Below are 26108 nucleotides of genomic sequence, written 5' to 3'. Positions count from 1 at the left end.
AGTAACCGTTAGCCTCACCTGGACGGTCCTGGAAAGTCATTCAATGCAGTTCTTTTGACAAAACCAGCCAGCAAAATAGGTAAAAACAGAAACCTTCCTAGCTGAATTTTTAAACTATTTTTTCATAAATAGGAAGTTCTTGGAGAAGAAAATATTCCCCTTTGATGGGTGCACATTTGTTTTACCCATAGTTCTCTGTAACTCTGGAACTGTTACTTTAATGTTAAAAAAAAAATCTGAATTTTTGGGGTCACGTCAGATGACAAACAATAATCCTCACACACCTCTGGTCTGCGTTAAGCAAGTAGAGTATTTTGGACGTTTTTCTTTTAGTGTAAGAAATCACTGATGATACGAGACTTTCAAATTAAAAAAAAAAAAAAACTAGACAAAAAAATAATAAAGCTTAAAACCTGAGAGTCAGAAAATGAAATGATATTTAAGATTAAATTGTGCTTCTTAAAATCACGTTCTAAATGGAGGTTTGCTCTAGGTGAAGGACACGGAAAATAAGCATAACGGTTGCCTTTTATTGGCATTAGTGTCCATAACAGAATTTAGCAAACTCATTCTGACTGATGGTAGAAAGTGATAGAGAATGTGGAAAACAATTCTGTCATCCACCCATAATGAGATATTTTAACATAACTTTTTAAAAATTTCTAAATTATTTTTCTGTGACGATCATGACAATAATGGCTCTCAATCTCTGATTTACAAGCCTTCAAAATGAAAACATGTATTTAGGAAAGTGGACAAATTGCAAAATCAAAATCACAAAATCCTTCCTCCACGTGCCAACCATGGCAGGAATGGAAACTGACAGTTCATCCCAAGGACCCGCCACCAAAGCCTGTTTTCTCCTCAGAAATAATCCTGTTAGAATTGGTTCCTCGGTTTGACCCTCTATATAAAAGCTGGGGTCAAACTCCGGTTTTGAATCTCTAGCAGAGGTTTCCTTGCATTTTTCAGGCCTGTTGCAAATGAGCTTCTGTTTCTCTAGAGGGGTCAGTGCTGTGCTTATAAAGGAAAGTAATAAAATACAGCCGTGTCAGAGGGCAATTGCTTTTTCTGGAGAATTGTCCCTTGTAGATCACCCACACATGCATTTCCTCTAATGCTGTGGGAATGCTGTCAGAAGTATTTTTCCACTGTGATGCACCCACAAATCATGTTTCCTCAGCTTTGCAAGAGAAAATATTTGCATACTCTTTGGAAGTGAAAGTGTTCATAGCTTGAAGGAATTATTTGGATTATTTTTACAGAGCTCTGAGTTGACAAAATTCGTAACTTTTCTACCATAATTGTTCCAGAACAACAGCTTTTATTCAGTCCATCTGAAAACAAACATGAGAGACTAGGGTATAATTTCTATTTATACTCTATTTCTTAAAAATACAGGACATTTATAAATGGGTGTTCAGGCAAAATTCTATATAATCTCCACCGATGTATTGACTTATTTCTTAATAAAAAAAAAGAAATAATAAAGCTGAACCTTTCAGAAGGTTATAATGTATGTATTCAGTATATTATGGAAGAAATGTTCCCCTAACAGTGGCCAATGTTAAAAAAGCTCTACGTCCCCAGTACATAGCAGGTTTTGTATTTATGAGCTATGAGCATTAGTGGTTATGGGAAAACAAACCTCTTGGCTGGGAAATTAGGCCCAAGGACAATGACAATCTATGTGAACAAGCCTAAGATCAGACTTCAGACAGATGGTGTTAATGAGATGTTATTTTTAAAGCTTTTCAGGTGAAATGCATGCCTCATTCATACTGGGAGTTTGAAATACTAGCCAGGAGTGAAAAGATAAATTTCAATGGTTTGAAATTCACTTATACGTAGAGAATGTACTTGAGGACATGGGGAGGGGGAAGGGTAAGCTGGGATGAAGTGAGAGAGTGGCATGAACATATATACACTACCAAATGTAAAACAGATAGCTAGTGGGAAGCAGCCACATAGCACAGGGAGATCAGCTCGTGCTTTGTGACCACCTAGATGGGTGGGATAGGGAGGGTGGGAGGGAGACGCAAGAGGGAGGAGATACGGAGATATGTGTATATGTATAGCTGATTCACTTCGTTATAAAGCAGAAACTAACACACCATTGTAAAGAAATTATACTCCAATAAAGATGTTTAAAAAAAAAAAAGTATTGCCAGCTAAAGACACCATGATGGGTCTTGCTGTTTGTCTCACCAGCCTGTGTATTTGAACGGAGGTAGGCACCTAAGTGTATTTGTCTCACTATTCCCTGATCTGAGCATAGTGGTAGGTACTTAATAAATATCGATTGAACGACAAAAAAAATAAAGTAAAATAAAATTTAAAAAAAATACACTTTTAATGCATTAAAAGTATGAGACCTGCTTGTAAATTAAAACTTACCCATACACTCATCAGAACTGCCCTAACAAAAAACTTGTTTTTACTTTGTCAGTTAGGAAGTTAGCTTGGGAAGAGAGCCGCCACAGTAGTACAATGCTCCAGGTGAAAAGCAGAAAGAATAAAAGAGCAGTTGCAGCCTTTTCCCACTAGAGAGCTTCTAGAGGAGCTGCGGTCTGCAGAGGGTCTGTGTCTGGCTGGGTCAGCAGGGAGCGGGCCAGGCGGCTCGGCTAGGTGAAGGTAGCAGGGGCCCTGAGCTGTGCAGCCTGAGGGCAAAGCTCCAGGGCTGATGAGTGGCTGGCATTGGATCAAAGTCTAAACAACTGCCTCTAGGGAGCAGAAAAAGGAATTCTCTCCCTATCTCCCTTCCTCTTCGCTGCCTGTACTTGTCGCCTCTGATCAGAGTTCTCTCTGGAAGAAGTAACATGTACTCTTAAAACGTCCTCACCACTGACCAGTTCCCAAGGCAGACACAGTCCCTGGATGGGAACAAAGCAGGAGTGAAAGGGCTCCCCACAAATGTCCCCACTGCTCCCTGAGTTCATACCATCTGCACAGAAACACTGGCGGAGCCTTCTCTTCTCAAAAGACAAAGCTGGGAATTACCCGCCCTGGCTGGGCTGCTGTCAGAGATGGGACAGAGCACGAGCCCTCAGTGACTAGGGTCCCAGGGCCCAGCAAGAAGCAGGGCTCAGAAGAAGGTCAAGAGGTAGAGAAAGGACCAGGGACCAACCAGGATGCACTAGGGAGTGGCCTTCCCCCTTTCCTTCCCTCCTCCTTCCCTCCTCCATCACTAGCACCACTTCTGCCGCTTCAGATCCTACTTGAACCCCCACTGTGGATCCCACTGCAGGAGAAATTAGGATGGGGAGGTTCCAAATAGCAGTGGGCTGAGGGAGAAGGGGAGATGGAGGAGGGAGGAAAACCCGGAGCCAGGAAGACAAGCTACTGGGCTCAGATATCCTTGCAAACACAGCGTTCCTTGGATGCCTTTTTTTTTTTTTAACATCTTTATTGGAGTATAACTGCTTTCCAATGGTGTGTTAGTTTCTGCTATATCACAAAGTGAATCAGCTATACATACACATATATCCCCATATCCCTTCCCTCTTGCGTCTCCCTCCCACCCTCCCTATCCCACCCCTCTAGGTGGTCACAAAGCACCAAGCTGATTTCCCTGTGCTATGTGGCTGCTTCCCACTAGCTATCTATTTTACATTTGGTAGTGTATATATGTCCATGCCACTCTCTCACTTTGTCCCAGCTTACTCTTCCCCCTCCCTGTGTCCTCCTTGGATGCCTTTTAAATGTAAGGAAGGGACTGAAGTCGAGACTGTCCCTAAAACTAACTGGAGGTCTGAATAAGATGTAAGAATAATACAACTCGGCAAAAAAAGTATTAAGGATGGTGTTGATTTAAAAAAATTTTTTCTTAATTATTTATTTATTTGGTTGCACGGTGGCAGGTGGGCTCCTTAGTTGCGGCTCGCCGGCTCCACAGTTGTGGCAGGCAAACTCTTAGTTGCGGCATGCATGTGGGATCTAGTTCCCTGACCAGGGATGGAACCTGGGCCCCCTGCATTGGGAGCATGGAGTCTTAACCACTGCGCCACCAGGTGTTGATTTATTCCCCCATATATCAAAGATTTCAATTTTATATTTACCAAAACAACAGCAACCCGTTTCAACTAGAAGGCCTTCCCTCAGATCCAAGCATTCTTCCAAATACCTCTTTCGAACTGAAAGGTAACAGAATATGCTGCCCCAAAATATGACTGTAGGTGTTCAGGGCATGCCACCCCAAAAATGCCCCGTCAGTATATTGATAATTTTGAGCTGCAGGTACTTGAAAAATAGCAAATGCAAGGGAAAGGCTTTCTCTGAACTCTTATCTGCCTAGAGACAGATCCTCCAAAAGGAACTCAAAAGGATTGTCATAAATCCCTTTGTGGGAGTTTCACCAAGCAGGGAAGATTTATCACAGGAGAGGATATTCAAAGCCAACATCACATGCAGGCAAACTTTGTCACACAAACTATCATAGCGCCCATCTATTCTTTTAAGGGCCCATTCATCTTTCCTAAAAATCATGTACTTTCCCCCTTTTCCTATTAAGATGGTATTTAAGCCTGAGCTCTAAGCCACCTTGGGGAGTTACTCATCTTCCTCAGAGCATCTCCCATGTACACACGAGGTAAACATACTAATAAACTTCTGTTTGTTCTTCTCATGTTAATCTATCTCTTATTACAGGGGTCTCAGTTAAGAACTCAGAAGGGTAGAGGGAAAGTTATTTTTCCTCCCCAGCAGAACCAGTGAATTGGCTAGAAGCACCCAACATGCTAAACCCTTTGCTTGTCTGTGGATACTAAACTTTGTCTCCGTCTTGGTCTCTATTTTCACACACGGACTCTGTTCAGCAACACCTCCACTCCCTCCCCACCCTGCTCACTTACCACCATGCTCTGTTCACACTGTCAAACTATTTGCGACCCATCATTTTTCTTCAGTAGACTCCTTTGAAAGTAGGGGTCGTATCTTACTCATCTTAGTGTGTACTCCCCTCAACCGAGCCCCCTCCCCCCAGCAATTAACACAGGGCTTTGTACACACTAAGCATCCAGTAAGTGCTCACTAAAGTATTCAAACTCTAGAAAACAGATTCTTTTAAAGTTGGAAAAATTAAAAATAATATTGAGGGCTAACTACATAGCAGATGCTCAATAAATCTTGGTTGACCATTTTGAAGAACTTCCTTACCACTGCAATTCAAAAACTGTTGCTCGAAATGGCATTCCGATCAGTGAATCACTGAGCAAGGGTTTTTCTTTCTGGAGGTATTTCCACAAGCTTGGGGTTTCCACAGTTATGGCTCAGGAGGGCTCTGCCTAATGCTCCTGCTTCAATCTCAGCAGCTCCACCGAGATCTCAGATAATGTGGAGTTCTGTTTTATATCTTGTTTATGGAAGAACTCAACAACTACTTTAAAAGGGGTTGAAAACCATGGTATTAAAAGAGAGTGTTTTATCTTTCACTATCCTATCAGATCTTAAAGATGGATATATTTTTAATCTGTTCCCCTTGGAGCTGATTTAAAGTGAAAGATGAAGCTAGAAAGATTTTTGGAGAGAAGAGTGCAGCGTTCCAAATGGTGCCTTTAATGTGCTCACTAAGGAACCATGTTTGGCCTGAGGAATGGACAATGTGCCATGACAACCTAATAAGGAAGTACTACTTACTAGTGATAGGGCTTGGTGAGACTGCGGATTGGTTTTGTCAGCTGACTTACTTGAATGTAGTTGTCAACAATTCCCCAAGCAAAGTCACAGGGAAATGTCCCTTCTAGGGGTTGATTTTCAGGTAAAGGAGGGAAGCCATTTTTCTCTATCAGCTTCTGGTAGAACAAGGCTGAAGACTTCGGCAACAACTTCTTATCCTGGCTTAGAAAGTCGACGTAGAAGAGTCCACGTCTGATGCTGTAGCCTCTGTGCCACTCGAAGCCATCCATGAGGGACCACGCTGTGTACCCAATGACATCCACCCCGTCCAGCCTGATGGCTGCAAAGGAAAGAGGACAAGAGCAACGTGACCCTGTGATGGGCACTCGTCTCATGATTCAAGAGCATTTGAGGGTTTTGCTGCTTCAGTAAGTATAATGCTTATTGTTTGGTAAACTGATGACCCTTCTCACTGATGAAAGTCTCTAAGAGAACCTAGATAACTCTACAAATATTAGTAAATGTCTTCACAAATAGGCTTATCTCCAGTATGTTTTTATCTGAATTTCCCTTATTTCTAGTGGGTGCTCTTTGGGCCAAGATATCTTGTTCTACTTTCTATCCTAAGCACCTATCTTTGTGCCTGATGCAGTAAATGAATTAAGTCTTCAAAGGCATGGACTACTTACTCTTTTCTTCAGAAAATATTGATGTTCCTTTTTTTTTTTTTTAATACAAAGTATTTTATTCAGTACAAGCAATCTGAACCGAAAAATGTGTACAGGGATCTAGATATCTTGGGATTTACTTAATCTTTAATATAATCTAAAAAATCTAGAGTACTAACTCTGAAAGTCTAGTAATTTTAAACATTATAACCCAGTTTCTCATTTACGAAACGAGTTTAAAAAATTAATTCAAGTTCCTCAAGGTCCCAAATGAGAAAGGTGTTACCTAAATGCATTCCTACTATTGCCAAAATGAATTTCTACATTCTGATTAAAAACTATAAATTCACAGTTTATTAAGATCATCTTAAAGATTGTTTTTCCAGTGGATTCTGGAAGGAAATTAGGATTTTTATCCACAATCCTACCTTTTAAGGTTTCCATTATGAATTTTTTGAGGTAATACATATATTTGGCATCATCTCTCTTGGTGGTCCCTGAAACAAACCAGCCATTTTCCACAATAAATATTTGAGGGTGGTTATACTCAAGGTCAATCCAGGAAAGGAGTTGCCTCAGGCTGGGCGATTCCAACTGACGGAACTTCATCTGAGGGTCCAACAGTTGAAAACTCAAGGTTGGTCCAAAGGAAAGAGCAAAAAAGTCGGCTGTTCCCTTGATGAACTTTTTCTCAGATTCAGTAAAATCAGGCAGAAGAGATGAAAGGTTATTCTTCATGCTCTCAGGATAGTCCCCATCAATAAATATGGGTTTGGCAAACCAGCCTAGGACAAAGTCAAGAGATTTCTGACATTCTTTGATGCTATGTTCAGTCATTCTTCGAGGACTGATCCAGTGGGAGCTCAGGGCAATGGACACCTGGCCTCCCTGAGTGGGGCGGAAAGAAGTATTGTAGAGATGCCAGATTTTGGCATGAGCCTATAAAGAGAAAAACCACGGTGAATTTATCTCTGATTGTGAGCAGAAATGCATGTATTTGAATCCCCATTTCTAGTTGTATCTGTTTCTCATCAAGTCTAACCTAATGACTAACCCCACAATGTAAAAGTCACCTGGAACCAATAAATAATTCCAGAGGTAAGTCAGCCCACAGTGAGCTGCAACCATAACTGGAATCATTTCCACTGTTTTTCAGCAGCCAGTGGAAAAATGTGAATTTCTTGTGTTGAATATGTACTTATTATTCATACTTTGAAAAGTTAATGAAATAAGAATTTGTTATAATATCTTACTACTTAAATGACTTTGGATTATGTACTTTTTAATTAATAGCCTTCGTGAAAAGAGCCAATCCCGCATCTGTGATTACACCAGGAATTTCTAAATAGGATTATATTTTTTTATCCTAAGAGACCGGGAGTTTTCAAGTTGACTTAAATTGTTGGAGTCAATTTAATATTTTGTATTCATGTCTCATAACAAAAATTCTAACACATGTTCTCACAATCTTTGTTCTTCTCTAAGAAGAATCAGCGCAATAAAGAACCAACTCTGATATCTAATCTTGGCCCACCATCCAGTACTCTGGGACACGGCTGGCTTCCTGCCAACCCCCGCAGGGTACAAGATACAAGTCAAGAGCAAAAACACCTAAATGCAGCTCTGAAGAGATCAGATGTCCACAGTGAGTCAGCAACTCAGCTGGGGGTTTCCTACAGCAATGAAATGGGCTTTGCTTCCATTAAATCAACTTCAGACTCCCATAAAATCTTGCTGACTTCTGATATCTTATTTTCATTTGTCTCCTCTCTATTTACAAAGAATAGTGTTTTTTTTTCCTCCCTTACTTGAATTAGGTTTTTCTTTACTTTTGAATTCCTGATTTACTCCCCCTGTTTTTCTCCAAATGCAAAAGCTGTTTATCAGCCTTTTGCTCTCCTAATATATTCTCTTGGAAAATTCCATTCTAATTCTCTGTTTGACTCACATTCTCCCAATGATTGTGCCAGTTTTCATTCCACTCCCTGGGCCTGAAGAAGCTCTTGCACTCCTATGCCAAACATCCTCTTCCTTGTTCCTTAATATTCTGCTCTTGGTTCATTTCAGTGCAGGTGTCCAAGAATGGCCTCATCACCATTCTTACGAGTTCAGCCAAATATTTCAATGGAATCAAATAGTGCATGTCTTTCATTTTTAGTTTCTTAGTAAACATCTACTATGTTTCATTTCACGGAATGTGTTTTTTTCATGACCTAAAGCAGCTATCTGCATGCTAGGAAGGAAATGGAGAATAAAATATTGATCATAAGAATAGTGGCCTTTGCCCATGTGATTCAAGAAACTGGGGCTTGATTGTGCTATGCTGCTGGATTTGTGATGTGCCCCACCCTTCTCTATCTTCCTCACCTTCACCACCCTATCTCTCCCTTCCCCATTGACAAGCAATCTCACCAGTTAACAGTTAAACGGAAAAGAAAAGGGGAAATCCAGGCTGTAGTACTCACGAGGTTAGACTAGAGGACTTTCCTAATTTGGCTGATTTGAAGCCTGCGGATAGTCATGACCTAACCCTAACAGACATACCTCTACAGGACAAGCACTAAGATGGGGGAGTCAGGAGGCCAGGGAGAAGTGGGAGCAACCAAGAACTTCCTGATATGGGTCAGTTTTGCAGGTAGCTGAAGTCAGAGCCATACAGTAGAACTGTCTACAATCACAGGCCACTCTTCTAACCTTGAGTACTTCGACATGGCTCAGAGGAGGTCTGGCAAGGAAACGAATGACCTTGGCTATAGGGAAGTGCACACGTGGTGTTTGATATCAGATAAAATTCCTGCTCCATCACTTTTTTGTGTGTGCCTTTGACCACATAACTTAACCAGGGCAGGTAAAACTAACTTTCCTGTCTCTCACAGGGCTGTAATGAGGGTTAAATGAGACACTTTACACAAAACACCTAACAGAGTTTCTACATGGTAGGGTCTCCATGAATGCTTATTCCTTCTCTCCCTGAAGGCTCAACAGAACAAAAAGAAAAACACAGCAGGTAAAGGAAACGCCACCTGCTAAGGAATTCAGCCGTAGCATCGATGTGATATAGTGATACGACCTGGAGTTTGGATTAGAAGAATCTCAAGTTTGGATTCCAAATCCTCTGTTACCAGTGTGAGCCTCAGGTACTTCTTTGAACAAATGGGAATAGCATCTATTCTCCTTCAGGGACATTGCAAGGATTAAATATGATATAAGTGAAAGTGTTTTTCAAGTGGTCAATTATTTTAGAGAAGTACAGTATAAATTTGTAGCACTGGAAAGTGTGATATTAGTTTTATGTGTCGACTGACTGGACTGAGGGACCCCCCACATGGCTGGTAAAGCATTTGTCAAGAGTTTAACTAAGCTACTTCATGGTGTTCTGCCTCGGCATCCATTTTGTTTAACTATGTGTCCTACAGGGAACTTAAACTGACACTAGACCCTCATGCAAGCGCATGCCCTGCCTAGATAGCAGCCCACAATCACAAACAAATGTAAGTTCCTGAGATGACTTCCCCAATAGCCCCTGTGATCAACAGGTCTCCCCTGCCTCCCAGAATCTATATGCCTTATGCACCCCCTTACATAAGACCCCTGTGGGGCTTACCAAAACCCCTCTTTTGGCTTGAATTGACCAATCCGGCCCAGGAACCCCAAAGCACTCACACATGGACCCTATTAAAGGCATGAGTCTGGGGTTCTGTCTCTCTCCCTTCTCTCTGTGCTCTCCCTTAACCACCCCACGTGGTCCCTTAAGGCACGCTACGTACTTCCTCCAGGACCTGTGAGTGACAGACTTCTCTGCTTCAATTTCTCTTTTTTAATTTTTTTAATTTTAATTTTAATTTTTGGCTGCGTTGGGTCTTCGTTGCTGCGCACAGGCTTTTCTCTAGCTGCGGCGAGTTGGGGCTACTCTTCGTTGTGGCACACGGGCTTCTCATTGCGATGGCTTCTCTTGTTGCAGAGCATGGGCTGTACATGTGCAGGCTTCAGTAGTTGTGGCACGTGGGCTCAGCAGCTGTGGCTCGCGGGCTCTTAAGCGCAGGCTCAGTAGTTGTGGTGCAGGGGCTTAGTTGCTCCGTGGCTTGTGGGATCTTCCCAGCCAGGGATCGAACCCATGTCCCCTGCAATGGCAGGTGGATTCTTAACCACTGCGTCACCAGGGAAGTCCCCTTAATTTCTCTTTGATCAATTATTAAACCAAGGCTCATCTCGGGCACACTGTGCTCCACTTAACAAACGCTAAGGGTTTTTCTGGAAGAGATTAGCGTTTGAATTAGTCAACTGAGTAAAAAAGATTGCTCTCTCCAATACGGCGGTGGGCATCATCCAATCCAATGAGGGCCTAAAGGGAAGGAAGGGTGAACTTGCTCTCTGACCGAGCTGGGACATCCATCTTCTCCTGCCTTTGGATGTTGGCACTCCTGGTTCTCAGACCTTTGGACTCAGACCAGGACTTTCACCATTGCCTCCCCTGGTCCGCGGGCCTTCAGGTTTGTACTTGAACTACGCCACTGGGTTTCCTGAACCTCCAGCTTGCACACAACAGATTGTGGGACTTCTCAGTCTCCATAACCACATGAGCCAATCCCTCCTAGTAAATCTCTTTCCGTATAACTCTGTATATCCTGTCGGTTCTGTTTCTCTGGAGGACTTTGACGCACGTGGAAAGCATCTTAGATATCATCTGGCTTAACCACACACCCCACTTCAAAACGCCTCACTGGATCTGCTGTTTGACTGCTCTCCATGGAAGTCTAATTGGTGGTCATCCCATGTGTGGCATCTTCTCCAGGAAGTTCCCTGCCCCACTCCCACCCCGACCTGCCACACTGAGCCCTTATATCACTTACTTCTCTGACATCACTTACTGCAGGTGATGACGCCTCCCTCCCAGCTATGCTCCTTGAGGAGTCCCTCAGGCCCTCCCTGGAACACGAAGGCCCCATTGTCTGTTACACTGAACTGAACTCCGCTTCATCACCTCCTCATGAGTTCATTCCATTTTCTGATGGTAGATGTGAGTAATCAAATACTATGATGCTAGGTTTACAAAAGTCACCATTTAGGATGTTGCAACCACTTAGGATGATTAATAGGGAGATGGTTATGTACGGTTTTGCATTGCCTTCTAATTATTCCAAGTATGTTAATCTTGTAAGGTTGTTATCTTAAGACTGAGAATTTTAAAAGCTATTGACAAGGACTCTGGGAAACAATTAAGGGTATAAGCAAGAATGGTCATCTAAATACTATTTCTAATAGCAAAATATTGAAAACAACTGAAATGTCCACTATTCAAATACATTTACACCCATATATGCATGTTTTAATACATTATGGTATGACTAAAGATATACTACTATTCAAACACTATAAATAATATAGAAGAATGTCTATTAACATGTGAAAAATGTTTCTAAAATACTAACTGAACAAAAAAGCAGGTTACAAAGCAATAAGCAGAATTTAATAGCATTTTTATTAAACAAAAATATGTACATTAAGATCTGGAAGGATTTATAACTGGAAGGTTTTGTGGGTGGTATAATTGTCCTCATTGTGCTTATCTATATATTTTTTTCATTTCCTACCATACACATGTATTGCTTTAGAGGGAAGAAAAAACCCTTAAAATCAAAAAAGGAAATAACCCAAGGCAGGCCCTGCTTGAACTGTTCAGGATGGTTAGTTGAAAGCCTTGATTTAATTAACCCCTGCCTCATTGTTCTCTAACCTGCCCTACGGGCTCTGCCTCAAATCCCAAATCCTAGGCACACTGAATCCTATGTGAAATTCTGAAATCCCCTAGGCTTCCCTGCTTTAATAGGTGCAGGTCTCTCATGTTTTACCTACTCCCAGTCCCTCCAGCCTCACCCCCCTTCAAAACTCAGCCCAGACATCACCATCTCCAGGAAGTCTTCCCTGACATCTTCCCTCTCCCCACCCTTAAATGTCCATTCCATGTGTCTCCACAGCTGGCCTCTATCAAAGACCTGAACCATATTATATTGAATTTAAGTGTCTAGATTGTAGGTCTTCTGAAGGCATTGGCTAGGTCTCTTATCTCTCTATTCTCAGATTCTAGCAAAATGTCTGGTGCAGAGTAAGTATTCAATAAACAGATACGGAGGAGTGAAGACTGGCAGTAAGAATCAGATCAAAGAGTCTGGGACAGAAGCAAACATGTTTCTGAGCCAGAGCAGACAAACTCTCATAAGATACCCTGATTGTACTTTATTTCTGATACCTTGAGAGACAGAGAACTTACAGCCCATACCATCAAAAAAATAAATTAGAAGGAATTTGGCATGGTAGGCCTCTGAGAATAATACTGTATTGTTTCAAGATGCACTAAAAATCCAATCTGGGGCATAAGACATTCTCCTCACTTCCTTCTGGTATGTGATATCCTCCTTACTTCCTTCCCAGCCTCAATATGTATTTTGAAATCTAGGGTCTGAAAAATCTAGAAAAAATGGATCTCATATTTCTTTCTACCAATTAGTATCACCAATTTTGGAAGTCACCAATTTCTAATTTTAGTATTAGAAAATACTAAAAGATGAATAAAAACAAAAACACAATATACCAAAACTTATGGGGTGCAGCAAAAGCAGTGTTCAGAGGAAATTTTATAGCTGTAAATAACTATATTAAAGAAGGAAGTTCTCAAATCAATAACTTAACTTTTCTCCTTAAGGTAACAGAAAAAGAAGAGCAAACTAAACCCACACTTAGCAGGATACAGGAATTAATAAAGATTAGAGTAGATATAAACAAAACAGAGAATAGAAAAATAATAGAATCACCAAAATCTAAAGTTTATCCTTTGAAAAGATCAACAAAATTGACAAACCTTTAGCTAGACTGACTAAGAAACAAACAGAGAAGACTCAAATTACTAAAATCAGAAATGAAAGTGGGGATATTACTATTGATCTTTTCTATTTCTATAATAAAAGAATTATAAGCAAATACTATGAAAAAGTATATGCCAACAAATTACATAACCTAGATGTAATGGACAAATTCCTAGAAACACACAAATTCCCAAAAAGTGGCTCAAGAAAAAATAAAAAATCTGAACAGATGTATAAATAAGAGATTGAATCAGTAATCAAAAACTGCTCAACTAAGAAAAACCCAGGGCCAGTGGCTGCAATGATAAATTGTGCCAAACATTTAAAGAAAAATTAACACCAAACCTTCTCAAGTTCTTCAAAAGATAGAAGAGAAAGGAATACTTCCTAACTCACTCTATGAAGCCAGCATTGCATTACCATAATACCAAAGCCAGATAAGGACATCACAAGAAAAAAAAAAAAGCTACAGACCAATAGACCTTATGGATATAGATACAAAAAAACTCAACAAAATACTGACAAAACAATTCCAGCAGCATACTAAAAGGAGTATATACCATGATCAAGTAGGATTTATCCCAGGAATGCAAGGATGGTTCAACATATGAAAATCAATCAATGCAATACATCACATTAATGGAATGAAGAAGGGGAAACCCCATATGATCATCTCAGTGAATGCAGAAAAGGCATTTGACAAAATCCAAACGTATTTCATGACAAAAACACTAAAAAAACAGGAATAAAAGGGAACTATTGTGATGTGATAGGGGCATTTCTGAAACACCCACAGTTAGCATCATACTCAATTGGTGAAAGACTTTCTTAAGATCAGGATCAAGACAGAAACAGTGCATTGCAAGTTCTAATCAGAGTAACTAGGCAAGGGGGAAAAAAAAGGAAAGAAGTCAGAAAGAAGTAAAACTATCTCTATTCACCAATGACGTGATTCTACATAATTCTTTTGTGCTAAAGAATTCACACACAAAAAAAATTATTAGAGCTAATAAGTGAATTCAGCAAATTGCAGGATATGATATCAACATTCAAAAATCAGTTGTATTTCTATACAATATCAATGAATAATCCAAAGAGGAAATTTAGAAAATAATTCCATTTATAATAGATACAAAAAGAATAAAATACTTAGAAATAAACTTAACCACTCTCACAACTTTTATTTACACTGTACTGGAGGTCCTAGCCAGTGTAGTAAGGCAAATCAAAGAAATGAAGTCATGTTGATTGGAAAGAAGAGAAAATAACTCATTCATATAAAACACGATTAACTATATAGAAACCCTAAGGAATCTAAAAAAAAAAACCTAATTAGAACTAATAAGTGAATTTAGCAAGTTACCAGAGCACACTGTCAAGATACAAAACTCAATTGTATTTTAATATATGAGCAACAAGCATTTGGAAAATAAATTTTAAATACAATACCACTTCCAATAGCACTGAAACCATAAAATACTTAGGAATAATTTCACAAAAGATGTGCAAATCTACTACACAAAACAGTACTAAAAGAAATTAAAGAAGACCTAAATAAATGGAAAGAAATACCATTTTTTATTAATTTTTATTGGAGTATGGTTGCTTTACAATGTTGTTTTAGCCTCCACTGCACAACAAAATGAACCAGCCAGACACATACAGATATCCCCTCCCTTTTAGACTTCCCTCTCATTTAAGTTACCACAGTGCATTAGGTAGAGTTCCCTGTGCTATGTTCAGTATATTCCCATCAGTTGTCTATTTTATACATAGTATCAATAATGTATATGTGAGAGAGATACCATTTTTATGGATTGTAAGACTCAACCTTGTTAAGTTATCCATTCTCCCCGAGTTGATCTCTAGGTTCAACACCATCCCATCCAAAATCCCAACACAATTTTTGTGGAAATTAATAAGTTGATTCTAAAATGTATATGATAATTCAAAGCACCTAGAACAGTTAAAATACTCTGCAAAAGGAAGAACAAAGTTGAAGCATAATAGTCAATACAGTGTGATATTGGCATAAGGATAGACAAATAGATCAAAGGAGAAGAATAGAGACTTTTTAAAGCCCATGGCCAGTTGATTTCCAACAAATGTACCAAGGCACTTATATGGCAAACGGAAAGACTTTTCAACAAATTCTCCTGCAACAATTGTGAAAATATATGGAGAAAAATGAACTCAACCTTACACTGTGCATAAAAATTCATATGAGATAATTCATAGATCCAAATGTAAAAGCTAAAACTATAAAGCTTGTGGAACAAAACACAGCCTCTTGATTTTGGAGTAGGAAAAGATTTCTTAGAACACAGAAGTATTAATTAAAATAAATTAATTAAAAGAAAAAAATTGATAAATTGGACATCATCAAGATTGAAATCTGCTCATCAAAAGTTAACAAAAAGAAAAGACAAAACACTGAGGGGAAATATTAAAATTATGTATATGACAAAAGAGTTATATCCAAGTAAATACACTATTCCCACCAATCAATAATAAAAAAGAAACCACCCCCCTCCCCACCATGAACAAAAAATTTGAACAGACATTTCACTAGAGCATCCACACCAATGCTCGATAAGCACATGGAAAGGTGCTCAACACCAATATCAACAGGGAAATACAAACTAAAACCACAACAGTCACTCAGACTGTTCTAAATCTGTACTCTTATTAGCTGTGTGACTTTGGACACATAATCTAACTCTCTGTGCCTCTGTTTCCTCATCTGGAAAATAGGGAGAACAATAGCATCTTATGTTCACATCTTTATGACGATTGAATAAGTCAATATATGGAAAGCACTTAGAATTGTGACTGGCCATTTATGTTTATTATTCAAGTGTGGTGGTAATGTCATTTGATTTATGATTTTTTAAAAGATGACTGGCTGTCGTGTGGTGAACAGACTCTAGGAGGGCAAGATGGCAGCAAGAAGACCAGTTAGGGAGCTGTTGCAATGGTCCAGGCAAAAGATGAGGTTGGTTTGGACCAAAGGAGATAGTGAGAAGGGGCCAGATTTAGGCTATCACTGAAGGTGGAATCAATAGAACTTGCTGGTGAACTGGATGTTACATATGACTTGTGAGGGGAAGAATCAAGGACAACAGAGAAAGCAAAAAATAAGGGACTGGGGAAGGGAAGCGATCAAGTTCTGTTTAGGTCATGGGTTTGACATCCCAATGAAGATGCCTGGTTGGAAGCTGGGTAACTGAGTCTGAAGTTGGAAAAGACATGGACGGTATTAAGCATTCAAATGTATTTCAGAGGTGATATTGAATGGGTCACTTTTTTTGTTAATCATTCTTTAGATTTTTTAAAAAATTGAAATGGAATAATTCTTAAAGGATTAATTTAATCCTACAAATAATCTTAATTAAATGGACTGAGACCAATGGTAAAAGAACTGAAATGCAGCCCATAAACAGAAAATCATTCAAATGGCTAATTCGTGTCTACTCCCTACCCAAAAAGAGCCCTCAAGATGTTGTTTTAGTTCTAAAATAAAGGTGCAATCTTCTGAGAAAGGTCGAAGGACTAGATAAATTTCAGAGAGCACTGGAAATTTTTTTTCCCCTTTGGCATCCTCTTACCACAAGTTCAAGAATAGTATCATGATTACACATCTAGGGACTTTCTTAAAAGTCACTGCTACCCTGGGCTGTTACACAAGTACACAACTAGCCTAAAGTTCATGACTGTAGGCCGAATTATTCCTCTTATTTCTATCAGCACAGCCCCATGGATTGTAAACTAAAGTTCCTTCAGAAAGAATTGCAAGCATCCTCCCCCAAAACAACCACCTAATAGAGCACATAAATAATTTCCAAAAAATAGGCCCCTATGATTTTATCCACAAAAATAACCAGTAATCTCTGTGTGCAGTTCCTCAAAAGTTGCCTGGGACCTGCCTCTATCACCCAGGCCCCAACCTATGCCCAGGGCCTTATGTCCACCCTCGCTGACACCCGGTCAGAAAAATCATGGACTTAGGCAGCAGCTGGGCTTGCTTGACTTTATTTTGTACTTCTTGGCCAATTAAATAAGTAGAATTTCTAGCTCGATCACCAAGCCTTACAGCCTCCCACAAATTAACAATTTCCTATCAATATATATCTCATCGTTCCCCAACCCTGCTCTTTTGCTACTGTCAGGTCAATTTCTTGTTACCCCTCACCCAAGCCTGTACCTACCTTGGATGGCAACCTATCAACCCTGTAATGACATTCTACTTTTCCTCTATCATCTCTATCCCTCCCTGCCTTCTGTTTAGACTTGCCTCTTCCAAGAAGCAGTCCCTAATTAATCCTGCTTCCTCTTACTGCTATTTTCCCCAGTTATTCTCTGAAAAATTCTCTCTCCTTCCAAATTCACCTCCATTCTCATCTCCCCTGTGAAGGCTTGTTTGGCTCCCCAGACACAGTAGACATCCCTTTCCCATTGCCCTCTGCACAAATACAGTTGGGGTAGATGTCATGCTTCTTCATAAATTGGCAGCTCTTCATCAAGACTGTACACTCTCCATCAACAACAGAGTTGACTTGAAACAATCTAACCATCCAACAACATGAGATTATTCATTTACTTATTCTTTTAGTCAAACATTTATTGAGTAGCTACTACGTGCCAGTCATAGTTCTCAGATTACTTGAAACAAATCTAAAAGGCCAACAATAGGGATTAGTTGAAATAACTCACGAATTAGAGGTTAAATAGAACAAATTAATTGTTGGCTACAAATCAATCACTTTAATAAATTATAGTTAGCTACAGACAAATCATAAGCAGTATTACCTAATTTATGGAATCATATGTACATCTATAAAATAAATATACATAGGACAGGATTTTGAAGAATTTGCATCAAGAGGATAATTGTTATAATCTCTATTGAGTGGGACTATGGCCATTTTTTAATGCTGTTCTGCTTCTCTGATTTTCTAACTTTTATGTAATAAGCATGCATGCATTGCTTTTCTAATAAGAAAAATAAAATAAATAATAAAAGTAACTGAAATTTTCAAGTTTGGGGAATTTTCTGCTTCAAATTATTTACTACGTTATTTTCTAAACTGATGATGTCTGTCCCGGTTGTTTAGCTATGTTTTCATGTTTTGCACAAAGATGGATGACATGGATTGTTCCAACTAATTCTATCTCACACCATCCAACAATTACTTACTGATTTACTAATCTCCTATTGTCACACATTTCAGTTGCTCCAAAATTTCACAAACATGGAAGAACAGTTTCTTACATTTTAGCCTCATAATTTCTGGGGAAAAAAAAGTTAGGAATGCTTAAAAGATTCATAGAAAAACAAAATTATTCATACAGAAAGTCTAGTAACTGAGATTTATTTTTGACCAAATGATCCAGTTCATTACATTATTCTCCATCAAAATGTTTTTGACCAAGTTGTAGTTCATCAGATCATCTGGAATTCACCCCAAAACTCTAAGATCCATGTATTAAGCCAAACAATTAGGATCTCTTTTCTAGCCTGGGCCACATTTGGGGTAAGTGGTGTAGGGGCAACAAGCATTTAAAATATCCTCATAGTGGAATGCGGCTGGTGCTTGGGGAGGGCAATGGAGTATCTAAGCATGGAAATTATGCTTAAAGGCACAGACATAAGAATGTATTCAGTGTTGTGAAAATAATGATACTAGCCTAATTAGAGAAAGCGTTTAATACTTTGTGGCTTTTGGCATATAAGTTTACAATAGAAAGTGTGGGACCAGAATACGAAAAATTCTGAATGCAAAATTATTTGGATTTTATAGAATACATCATAACAGGTGAGCATAAACTTCTGAGACAATGAGGATCAAAATCATACAATCAAAATCATCTCTTGCAGAATGGATTAAAATATGAACAGCTGGATGCTGAAAGTTGGAACACTACTGCCAAAATGTAGGTATGATTAAGGTCCTGGACAAAAGTGATGATTACTGGAAAGTGCTCTCACATGCGCATGTGTGTAGTGAGAGAGAAAGATTGCCCTCCTCAAAAGGAATGGTGATTTCCAAGTCCTGTTCCCAAAGTCATTGGAGCTCTTCCCCAATTCTGTGACCCACTCCAGTGTCCTTCTAATAAAGTCCCTTTTCCTCTTTAACCTATTTTTAGTTGGGGTTGGTCATTTGCAAATACAGAATTCCTAATACACATATAACCAAATTTGAGATTCTATAAGAACTCACTCAAAGGAATACTTTTACAACTAGGCAAGATACAGATCAAGGTAGATTTTTAAAAAGATCATGGTGTAGTTCTGGAGTTTTGTTACTTATGATCATTTTGTCTGGATTTTTCCAAAGTAGGTTACATAAAAGGCCTTACTCGTTCGTTTTTAAATAAAAAGTTTCTTCAAATTAAGTAAAAATTATTTCATAACTCACTCTTGGTAAATACATCAATAAATCAGAGATTAGGTTTCTTGCCTCATTAATTTATCTGTACAGGACTAATCAACATCAGTTAAATCATTCTATTTAATACTAAATCATGCTGTTACGAAAATCCTTCCAAATCATTGATGCTAGGTTGTTAACAAAATATCTGGCTTGTGACGAGAATCCGTCTGGTCCATTAATCACAACGTTATCGGAGACACAGAGGGGTTCCAATTCCTGGTTTTTGCATCTGTTTTTCTAATAGCAACAAAATGAGAGTCGAGAAAGGAACAGGTAGGGAGACATCAGGCTAGATGAGAAAAAGCGACAAGAAGACAAAGGACTCAGATAAAGGATGTATTCCCAAGATCAGCCAAAGCATCCTAAGTTTCATCAGTCAACCAGGCTCTTTTCAGTAAACATCTATCACTATAATCACCAAAGTAATTGTGTAATACCCTCATGAAACGGCTACTCTGATTTCAACAAAATTGAGAAGTGTTTTTCTTCCGTAACAGTCACCTTTACTTTCTAAATGTTTACCTCTGCCTCCTCACCTAATTCTCCTGCTTTGACTTATCAACAGCAGATGCCAACCGACTGACTCTGAGAATTTAAGATCATTTCTCAGTTCCCAGGCTCATTCACAGCTCTTTGCTTTGGAAATAACTCAATTTCCCTTACAAGAGAGAACACTTTTCACGTAAAGAAAAAGTGACATGTGGATGTGTGAGGTCTTCTACATTGTCAGACAGGATAAGATTACAGGAGTAGGAAATATGTTTTATGGAATAGTCGATAATAGAAAGTAATCTGCTTGCCCCTCTTTCCCCCACTTTTCCCATTTGCCTTATGTGGTAGCAGTTTCTACATGGTCTTAAGTCAAAGTTTTTCACACCACAGATTCTAGCTGTGAAATCGAGTTATGTGCAGCCACAGAAAATTTGAAAATGGAAATAAAATAGAACTAATTCTATTCAGAGTGCACCACATGTCGTAAGGGTAAGTATTGTTTTGTGAGACTTATTGTTGTGTATGAGTCAACACATAAGATGCCTTTCTTACTGTCGGGGTCAAGGTCAGAAAAGTTTGAAAGTCAGTGATCTACGTTAAGGGCTATTTTCATTCTGCAAGTATTTATTGAGCACCTACTATAGGCTTGGCCCAGTTCTGGCGCTTAGGGATCCAATAGTGAACAAGTCAGACAAAAACCTCTGCCCTCATGGAACTTCCATCTCAGCAGGAGGAGAGAAAAAAAAACAACAAACATAACAAACGTGAACTAAAAAGCATGTTAAAAAGATGGTAAGTGGTGTGAAAATAAGGGAACAAGATAAGGGAGTCCTGGGTACCAAGGGGAGGAGATGCCATGGCTTTTGGTAGCACTCACAGGAGTCTTTATTTTCCTTTCATTGAATATGCCGTAGTTTTAATCTTTTCATTTTCCATCTCCATAGGACAAAATCCATATGTGCTCCTATTAGGCAAGAATCATTTCCATTAACATCTACCCTTATAGAACTTAAAATACCCTGATCCACAGTAAACAACAGATCTAACAAAGACACACTCCCTTCTGCACCCACAGAGAGTCAGAATCAGAGAACAGGATTAACCCAGGCAGGCTGCTCAGAAGGACGTCAGTAATCCTTCTGCCCCATTTCCAAGTCTAGGAAAATTTTTCCTTACAGTCTCCTTTTGTGATCTTAAATAATCCCAAAAGATTATTCTTTACCACAAAAAAAGCTGGTCTGCTTGGGCTTTGGTGGGATTCATTTACAAATGTTCATCAAGGGTGTTAATTAACACGCATAAGCCTCTTGGCCCTGCAGTGTTGAGCAACTACTAAATCCAAAGAATGAGCTTCTGTCTGGGGGTTGCATAAGGAATCGAAGACTGCCTTTTCAATAGCCACTATTATGCCAAAGGCTGTGTGTTTGTTTTGTTTTTTAATTGCTCTTCTAGGGTCTTCTATTCTGAAGCTAAAAACCAAACCCAAGAAATTCGTGTTCACACATTTCATCTGCAGTACCTATGAACTCGGTGAACTCCTCTCTCCTCCAGGACCCCAGAAAGTGCTTCTTGAGCCAGGAAGGGGTCCTCTACTCCCACTAAGTCTGGGGTGCTGGGAGAAGCATTTTAAATGGGGTATTCAGGATGTGCCTCGTTTGAGAACGTGGCTTCTGAGCATAGGCTTAAAGGAGGTGAGGGAGCTGTGGATCTGGGGGTACGGTGGGGTGGGGAGAACATTCCAGGCAGAGAGAAGAACCAGAAAAAAGGGCCCCAAGGCACAACAGCAAGCCCTTCCTGTGGCTGAAAGGCAGTGAGTGAGGGGACAGGGGGTTGAGTTGAGGCCAAATGTATTAAACAGCTGTGAGGGTGTTTCCAGAACGGGGAGCTGGAATCATAGCTGCTTGATCTGTCTTCCTCTATGACAAAAGGGAAAATTCAAAACTGCAGGGCTTAAACATGAAAGGAAAAGAAAAAAAGAAAAGCTTTTTAATCAAATTGTGAATGACGTGGTTTTCATTCCCCCATCTTCTTTATTTCTCACAGAGTAGCAATAAACACCAGGAAACATCCACACACGGTTTCTGCTGTAACTCCTCATGAAAGATTGTTTGGTTTCTTTCATTTTTCAGAAATGAGAATCGTGTAGAAGAAAAAAAATGAGAGCTCTGAATTGAAATGCGCCTTTTTCATGACTATTATTTGAGTTATCATGGAATCATTATTTCACCAAGCAAATATTTACACAACGGGCAAGTTATTATGCAGGGAATATGCAGAGATCACAGCCCAGGTACACAAAATGATGATGACATGAGATTGAAAGTGAGTGTCATAAGAAGGATTTTTTAAAAATATACAATGGGAATTCAGAGAAAAGAAAAATTCCTTCTTGTTGAGGGAAATCACAGAAGTCTTCATGGAGGAGAAAGTTTCTAAACCAGGTGTGTAGGTCCTGGGGAGATGGAAAAAGGCATTTCCAGCAGACCACTGTGAGCTAGAAAGCATGAGATGCTGTGCTGAAATGTATTTTCCAAGGGTGGCACATCCCCCATGGCCCTCAGCTGTGTGACCTTGCTCGCCGGCCCCCCTACTGGGTGGGGGTCTTTGTCCCCTTCCCTGAGTCTGGGGGTTGTGACTGCTCTGGCAGAAGTGACACTCCATGACATCAAGGCTAAATCAAAAGTCAACACCGCTTCCTCCTAGTTCTCTTGGGATGCTTGCTGGGGGAAGCCAGCTGCCGCATAAGAGGTCTGACTAACCTGAGACCACTGTGTTGGTGGGGCTCAGGGACATCTGGTCAACAGCCAGCACCAACTGCCAATCATGCATGAGCCATCCTGGATGCCCAGCCCAGTCGAAGCTTAAGTGACATGTAGCCCACAGGAAAACTGGCTAGATGAGCCCTCCCCTAATTCTGACCCACAACATGTAAGCAAAATAAAATGTTTTTTTAAAGTCAGTAAGTTTGGGCATATTGCACAGCGATAGTAAGTAGAACAGGTGTCTATGGGTTAGTGTGTGTTTTAATTAGCAGTGGTGAGTCTCTAGATATTAATGAGGGTTAAAGACACTGGTGACACCTCCATTTCTGAGCGCTGATGTGACAAGGAGGGAACCTACCCTTGGTCTATACATTCAGCAGCACACACGCAGATGAAAACTGTAGGCTGGAGACAGCATGCAGTAAGGCAGTGAGCACTGCAACCAGGGGTTCAGAAAAGCTGGGCTCTTTTTTTTTTTAATTGGAGTAGAGTTGCTTTACAATATTGTGTTGGTTTCTGCTGTACAGTGAAGTGAATCAGCTATACGTATACATATATCCCCTCTTTTTTGGATTTCCTTCCCATTTAGGTCACCACAGAGCACTGAGTAGAGTTCCCTGTACTATACAGCAGGTTCTCATTAGTTATGTTTTATACATAGTAGTGTATATATGTCAGTCCCGATCTCCCAATTCATCCCACCCTCCCCTTCCCCCACTGTGTCCACATGTCCGTTCTCTACATCTACGTCTATTCCTGCCCTGGAAATAGGTTCATCTGTACTATTTTTCTAGATTCCCCATAAATGCGTTAATATACAATATTTGCTTTTCTCTTTCTGACTTACTTCACTCTGTATGACAGTCTCTAGGTCCATCCACCTCACTACAAATAACTCAGTTTTGTTTCTTTTTATGGCTGAGTAATATTCCTTTGTATATATATGTACCACATCTTCTTTATCTATTCATCTGTCGATGGACACTTAGGTTGCTTCCATGTCCTGGCTATTGTAAATAGTGCTGCAATGAACATTGGGGTGCATATGTCTTTTTGAATTATGGTTTTCTCCGGGTGTATGCCCAGTGGTAGGATTGCTGGAAAACCTGGGTTCTGATCCCAGTTTGATCCCTTGGCAGTTTAGATCCCTAAAATCTGAGCCTCTCAACTATTTTATCTGCCCCCCAAAATACACAAAAGCATTTCAGAAACTTTAAAGCATTATTCAGTGGTACAGGCTTTTTCAAAATTATTGTTAATTAAATAAACTCATTAATGTAGTTTAAAATCAAAGGCTTATGAAAAATGGTAAGCATCTTCCCCAGCCCCTCTCAAACTCCCACTTCTGCTCCCTGCAGACAACTACACTTAACTTCTAGCTGTTTCTGCCAGTAATTACTACCATATTTCTAAATAATATGCTTCTTCCAACATTTAATAATTCAACATAATGAAGAGTTAGCTCTCTAACACCCCTCAAATTTCTTGCCTCACTCTCCCAAATGTCTGTTCTTATTCAAATCATTAACCACAGTCGCATCGAGGTTCTCATATAAATATTGTTCACTGCAGAGCCAAACAGGACACTATAATATTTCTCCTTTTTTTTTGTACAGCTTTTTATTTTCCCTTGAATAATCACCTCACTATTAAACTTGTGTAATATTTCCTATGTGTTTTAATGTTTTTGTGATTCTCCATCATATTCACTACCCTCTATTCTATTGAGTCTACTTTTTTACTTAGAGCTCTCCATTCTCTGCTAGAATCTTCCATCCTCCTGGTTTCATCTGGACTAGATTCTGTCTAGAACTGCTCTCATCCTAGAATTTTTCTTTATTTCTTATGGATTATAGCCATACTTTTCTACATCTATTTTCTCCCCGTTTATTAACTCTGTAATTTCGTTGGCACATGCCTTCCATTAGCTTCTTAGGAAAGATTACACAGAAGGTAATATTTCTTTTTTTTTTTAACATCTTTATTAGAGTATAATTGCTTCACAATGGTGTGTTAGTTTCTGCTGTATAACAAAGTGAATCAGCTATATGTATACATCTATACCCATATCCCTTCCCTCTTGCGTCTCCCTCCCACCCTCTCCCTATCCCACCCGTCTAGGTGGTCACAAAGCACCTGAGCTGATCTCCCTGTGCTATGCGGCTGCTTCCCACTATCTATTTTACATTTGGTTGTGTATATATGTCAGTGCTACTCTCTTACTTCGTCCCAGCTTACCCTTCCCCCTCCCTGTGTCCTCAAGTCCATTCTCTACGTCTGTGTCTTTATTCCTGTTCTGCCCCTAGGTTCATCAGAACCATTTTTATTTTAGATTCCCTGTATATGTGTTAGCATACGGTCTTTGTTTTTCTCTTTCTGACTTACTTCACTCTGTATGATAGTCTCTAGGTCCATCCACCTCACTACAAATAACTCAATTTTGTTTCTTTTTATGGCTGAGTAATATTCCATTGTATCTATGTGCCACATCTTCTTCATCCATTCATCTGTCGATGGACACTTAGGTTGCTTCCATGTCCTGGCTATTGTAAATAGTGCTGCAATGAACATGGTGGTACATGTCTCTTTTTGAATTATGGTTTTCTCAGGGTGTATGCCCAGGAGTGGGATTGCTGGGTCATATGGTAGTTCTATTTTTAGTTTTTTAAGGAACCTCCATACTGTTCTCCATAGTGGCTTTATCAATTTACATTCCCACCAACAGTGCAAGAGGGTTCCCTTTTCTCCACACCCTCTCCTGCATTTATTGTTTGTAGATTTTCTGATAACATCCATTCTGACCGGTGTGAGGTGATACCTCATTGTAGTTTTGATTTGCATTTCTCTAATGATTAGTGATGTTGAGCCTCCTTTCATGTGTTTGTTGGCAATCTGTATATCTTCTCTGGAGAAATGGCTATTTAAGTCTTCTGCCCATTTTTGGATTGGGTTGTTTTGTTTTTTTGATATTGAGCTGCATGAGCTGCTTGTGTATTTTGGAGATTAATCCTTTGTCAGTTGCTTCGTTGGCAAATATTTTCTCCCATTCTGAGGGTTGTCCTTTCATCTTGTTTATGGTTTCCTTTGCTGTGCAAAAAGCTTTTAAGTTTCATTAGGTCCCATTTGTTTATTTTTGTTTTTATTTCCATTTCTCTAGGAGGTGGGTCTAAAAGGATCTTGCTGTGATTTATGTCATAGACTGTTCTGCCTATGTTTTCCTCTAAGAGTTTTATAGTGTCTGGCCTTACATTTAAGTCTTTAATCCATTTTGAGCTTATT

The 26108-nt window shown here is 39.5% G+C and overlaps 1 protein-coding gene across 8 annotated transcripts in view; it reads right to left on the bottom strand.

Annotated features, from left to right (window-relative positions):
* KL (klotho) overlaps positions 1 to 26108 on the bottom strand; it is a 111789-nt gene that overhangs the window by 69037 nt on the left and 16644 nt on the right. For all 8 annotated transcript variants that reach the window (XR_014236922.1, XR_014236923.1, XR_014236924.1 and 5 more), the window contains exons 2-3: positions 6710 to 7220; positions 5685 to 5953 (exon numbers count right to left, since the gene is read on the bottom strand). Coding sequence is in view for 1 of the 8 variants with exons in the window: in XM_082365311.1 (XP_082221437.1) it covers positions 5685 to 5953; positions 6710 to 7220 (780 nt within the window). In the remaining 7 variants the exon portion in view is untranslated. The remainder of the gene's footprint in view (positions 1 to 5684; positions 5954 to 6709; positions 7221 to 26108) is intronic.

Source organism: Balaenoptera borealis (genome assembly GCF_965194805.1).
Source record: "Balaenoptera borealis genome assembly, chromosome: 18".
Classification (NCBI taxonomy): domain Eukaryota; kingdom Metazoa; phylum Chordata; class Mammalia; order Artiodactyla; family Balaenopteridae; genus Balaenoptera; species Balaenoptera borealis.
The sequence above is the reverse complement of the archived record's forward strand: the minus strand, read 5'-3'. Positions and strand labels throughout refer to the sequence as shown.